The sequence below is a fragment of the Gavialis gangeticus genome, unplaced genomic scaffold (assembly GCF_001723915.1).
Source record: "Gavialis gangeticus isolate Ggan-Ray unplaced genomic scaffold, GavGan_comp1, whole genome shotgun sequence".
In the NCBI taxonomy this organism is placed as follows: domain Eukaryota; kingdom Metazoa; phylum Chordata; order Crocodylia; family Gavialidae; genus Gavialis; species Gavialis gangeticus.
Window position 1 is genome coordinate 31,883,055 of NW_017728996.1, and position 4,891 is coordinate 31,887,945.

Genomic DNA, 4,891 nt, shown 5'->3' on the forward strand with positions numbered 1-4,891 from the left:
GGGGGGGGGGGGGGGGGGGGGGGGGGGGGGGGGGAGGAATCGGGACAACTGCCCCAGACCCCTCACTTTGGGGGGCCAGGCAGAGTGGCTCAGTGACTCCACACTCCCGCCAGCTTCACATCCACCCCCCAACCCCTCTCTGCATTCCCTATCCCCTGCCACCAAATCTGCCGCCAGCTTCCTTGTGTCCGGGCACAGAGGCCTGCACAGGTTGATTGGCCCTGGGCCCCGCACCCTTCTCAGATCATCTCTTGCCTTATGTTAAGCAAACCAAACAAAATAACCTAGTAATAGATCAGTTAATTAGTCAAACTTCATGAATATTATTCTCAAAATAAGTGTTTTAAAGAGAAATGTACATTATAAAAGTATTTACCATACCTACCCAAATCCAAGACAACTCTGAATTTTTAAGACAACACCTCAAAAACTAGATTCTATACATGGAAAATTATAAATGTGTTTGTTATAATTTGCCATGTATATAATCTAATTAGTAGAAGGCTGTCTTAAATTCATCCCCCTACCACTTGTTCCTTCACCTTTTGTCCCCCACCCATGTACCCCCCATGCTTGTACCCTGTCCCTGTTTGTGCCTGCCCCCCACCCCTTGCCCCTGTGCCCGTCTACCCCGCACAGCTCCCTGCCTCCCCAACCCTCTGCTCCCCCTGTAGCCTATCACTCACCCTTTGCCCCCCAGTACAGCCTGCCTCCCCCACTTCCTGCCCTCTCCCACCTTACCTTCTGCTGCAACTCAGCTCCTCCAAGGCAGTCTGCAGCACAGTGGCCCCAGCCCACCTAGGGAAAAGTGGCAGCAGCTCCCAGCAGAGCTGGTTGGGACCAGACAGACCAGAGCTAGAACAGAAGGTAAAGCTGGAGGGGGCAGGCACAGGGGCAAGGCATGGAGGAGGTTGGGGGGGGACAGGCTGCAGGTTCCCTTCTACAAAGCCTGCAGTCTACCTCATCCTCCCTCCAGCCATACTCCCTCCTCACCTGCCAAATGATCTATTCTGGCCTGGGCATGCAGTGACTCAGCTCCAGCTTCAGCCCACATCCAAGAGCCAAACCAGAGTACTAGAACCTAAAATGAGGCTCCCCACCACCACATTTGTTAAGGAGAAAAACCTTGTCCTGGATTCAAGTAAATACAGTCTGTATAAAACTAGAGGTCTTGAGCCGAAGCAGGCAGATGGCCATCTATCACACCTACAAGTGGGTCTTTTTTGATACAAAAGAACTTAAAATGGAAACATTTAGTGAATTTCAAAAAATGAACTGAAAAATTTCACATCATACACCAGCTTATCCTCAACCCAATCAGTCCTTTTGTGGTGTCAAACCAGTATTCTCCTATTTTAAAAGTGCTCTCCTCTCACCTACTGCTACAGAGTACTGTGAAACATGCATGCATTAACTGAAAAAGAGTATTTTCCCCTTCTAGTTAATTTACAGTAATTTCTAGTATTACCTGTAACAACAGTAAAATGTCAGTGCAACTTCAGATAAAATACCCTTCTTAGTAACAGAATACAACAGTTTACATTATATATTTTAGCAATTCAAACCTATGGACATGTAGGAAACCTGTCTAGTCCAGGCTTTTATTCATCACAGCCAGTTAATATGAAATCTATTATTATTATTTAACCTTCACATTGCAGTGGCATTGAGGGGTCATATCCAGATAGGAAATCCACGGTAAACACTGAAATCACAGACAGTAAACTTTACCCTCCCAATATCATTGCTGCTGCCTTCTTTCTTAAAACACTGTGAATACTACCATCGTCCTGCCTGTCATGTGGTGGCACAATAACCTGGATGTCATCAATTCTTCATACCCAAGCTATTTAAGTCTTAGAGAAAAACCTACATAGAATTATTCTAAAACAGTTGGGGGAGGGGAGCAACTTTTTTGACAGATACACCACAAATTAGCCCTGCGCCTTCCCAAAGTGCCACTCCAAACCCTTTCCCTTGCCCAATTTGATGCTCTGCTTTGTTTCCTGCCCTATGCTCCCTGTCTGATCTGCAGGGATCTGGGTTTTCCCTTTCCCATGCAAGAAAAGGAGAAAAACCGCTGATTTAACCCTTTACTAGACAAAAGCGCGGATTTGTCATTTTACCAGAGAAACCCGCAGGTTTTGTAGTTTTGCAAAGAGCTCTCTGCAAGGGGCTGGGAGGGAGTGGCAGAGGGGCACATGCATGTGCGAACATACACATGTACATGGCCACCAGGCAGTTTGAATAGCAGCTCCCGAAAGTAAGTGGGGAGGAGGAGGTGGGAATTGAGGCCCCCATAGGAAGGGAGTTGAGCAGGGCTGGGGCTGCTGTCCAGCCAAGTGGTGCATGGGGCTGGGACCCAGGGCCATAATGCATGGCTGCAGGGCCCTGGCAGGGAGCGGGACAAGGCTGTGCGTGGCAGGTCTGAGAGGGCAAAGCCAGCTCCCTGCCACTGCACACACTCCTGGGGGCAGAGGGGACCCATGCCCATCAGATCTGTGAGCGGGGGCAGGCACAGGCTGCCCACTGCAGGCTTGGACTCCCACCCTGCTGCCCTCTCCTGAAGCCTCTGCACCCTGGTGGGTACAACCCAGGGATGAACGGCAAAGCAGGGTGATACAGGGCAACTCGTTGCCACTGTGAGCTCCACACTCAATACATCTCCTGTCCACACAGCTGCAGTGGGGGCGGCAGCGTGGGGTTGTGCCAAGTGGACGCATCGCCAAGGAAGCATGGAGCTTGCAGCGGCAAGGAGAGCCCTGTGTGGCCCCACTCTGCCCCACAGCACCAGGTTGCACTCACTAGGCTGCAGAAGCCCTGGGGGAGGGCAGGAGGCTAAGCCCGCAGCAGGCAGCCCACACCCACCCCACGCATAGATCTGGGGGGCATGTCTCCCCTGCCCCCCCGGCAGTGCATGCACTCTGCTGCAGCTGCTGCTGCCTCCTGCCGGGGGCAGCAGACCTGTGTCCTTAGCCCTATAGCTGTGGCATCTGGGAGCCACCCCCGGCAGGGCTGTGGGAGGGAGTGAGGGGCTTTTCATTTTAAATTGTGGATTTGGGGGGTTTTATCAGAGAATTTGCAATTTTTTTATATCAGGAAAAACCAGGATCCCTGCTGATCTAATACTCTGTTTTCTGCTGTGTCTCCCACTGTATGGCCTATCCCCTCCTCAAATCTACACACAGGCTGCCCGTGCCACATGCAGCACATGTGCTGCGGGTCAGTCACACTGACCTAAAAATATGACTTTCCCCATCCACCCACCTAGCTAAAACTCTTGTCTAGGCTTCCACCATCTTGTGCATCAATCACTGCACTATCTTTTTCTTCAGCCATAAAAATGAAGATGTACCCAGCTTATAACCATTCAAACTGTTTGCTTGCACTTCCCCATCTGTATCCACTCATTTCCTCTTCCATTTTACCACTGGTTCTTAACCTTTTTAGACTCAAGGCACCCCCCAGAAAATGCTAACTCTTCATTTTGACTTGTTTCTTTGATTACAGAAAAATAATAGAGCAAGTCTTCTGTTGCAAAGAACTCAGGATGCCTACAACAAGACAGAATAGTTTTAATACCGTGGATTTCCGTTAGAAATCTCTGGGTTTATCTTGTGCATTATGTCTGCACACCTAACAGTGCTAACACTGCATGGCACTAGCACCCTGAGGCACCCTTAAAAAGATTTCAAGGCACCCTAGGGTGCTGTGAAACGTGGTTGAGAAACACTGCCTTATAAACATATTATATACTCTTTGGGGAAGCAACTGTCTTTTTGTTCTATGCTTGGTCAGTCTTAACACAGTTCCGTTTTGGTCCATGGCTGGGCCTCTATGACATTAATACAGGACAAATAATACAGAGAAGTCTCTTACAAAAGAAAGCCTTCCCCAAAGCCACTAAAATAAACAGGCATGTTCTCACTGAGTTCAACGTCTCTTAATTCTGATGGTGTTGATACCTTGGGTCATGGGATCTCTCCTGTAACTTTATTCCTCTTTGTAACAGTAACCTGCCAGAACACCAAGGTTAACATGAAGATATATTTATGAAGACTCCTCAATTTCCATTCACATTAGCTTTTTCTTGACCATAACAAAGCTTATGGTGCTTTAATTCTTTTTAAGTGGGGGTGATCAGCCTCCAGAGATGTGTCATCCTGCCAATGTATCTTCCCCTGGGTCTAGAAAGTTGATGGCAGGGAAGCAGTGGCAGTATTAATTACCGCTTACCAAATTATTATTCCTGTAGGGATCCCCAAGGGCTACATGACATGGTTCTGTGTACTAAATAGCACTGGTGAGTGGGATCATTCTGCCACTGGATCCAAGCATATGGGGCTGAGCTGGTGTGCAGCCAGTTCTTGGCATATGAGGTTAGGCCACCACATGGCTGCAACTGAAAGAACAGAGTTGGGCTAGCACATGGCCAGATGCCAGTGCACAGGTTGCTCTGCAGCTAGAGTTGGGAATGTGGGGTTGGGCCAGTAACATCACCAGATCTGGGAGTAGAAGGGTCAGACCAGCACGCACACAGGCTGACCAACACTGGATCTGGCCGGTGGACCAATCCATGTCACTCATCTAGCTCATGAGGACAGAAGCTTAAGCACCACTGTTTTTAAACATTCTGTTGCTTATGCTGGCAAGTTGCTGGTTATCTTGAAAGGTAGTTTATTTAACTGTTTTTTTAGCAGAGATGTGGGGCAGAAAATTTTCCAGTGCTTTACTTTTCCATTTCTCAAAATTCACTGTTTCATAAAATTCTTTAGTAACAATACAATATAAAGCAAGCTTGGCAGTTTCAAAGTTGCAATTAATGTTTTTCAGGCGATTATCTCTAGGAAGTGCAAGAGAGAGTACATATATGCTTTACTGATTTGCAAAC

General features: G+C 48.1%; 1 protein-coding gene across 4 annotated transcripts in view; it reads right to left on the reverse strand.

The window, feature by feature from the left end:
* The window catches only part of CCPG1 (cell cycle progression 1), a 61,708-nt gene that overhangs the window by 48,380 nt on the left and 8,437 nt on the right, over positions 1–4,891 (reverse strand). For 3 of the 4 annotated variants that reach the window (XM_019504251.1, XM_019504250.1, XM_019504248.1), the window contains exon 3: positions 3,966–4,016. The exons of the other annotated variant lie outside the window; for it this stretch is intronic. In XM_019504251.1, the coding sequence (XP_019359796.1) occupies positions 3,966–3,975 (10 nt within the window). In that variant the 5' untranslated portion in view covers positions 3,976–4,016. The remainder of the gene's footprint in view (positions 1–3,965; positions 4,017–4,891) is intronic. 4 annotated transcript variants of the gene reach the window in all.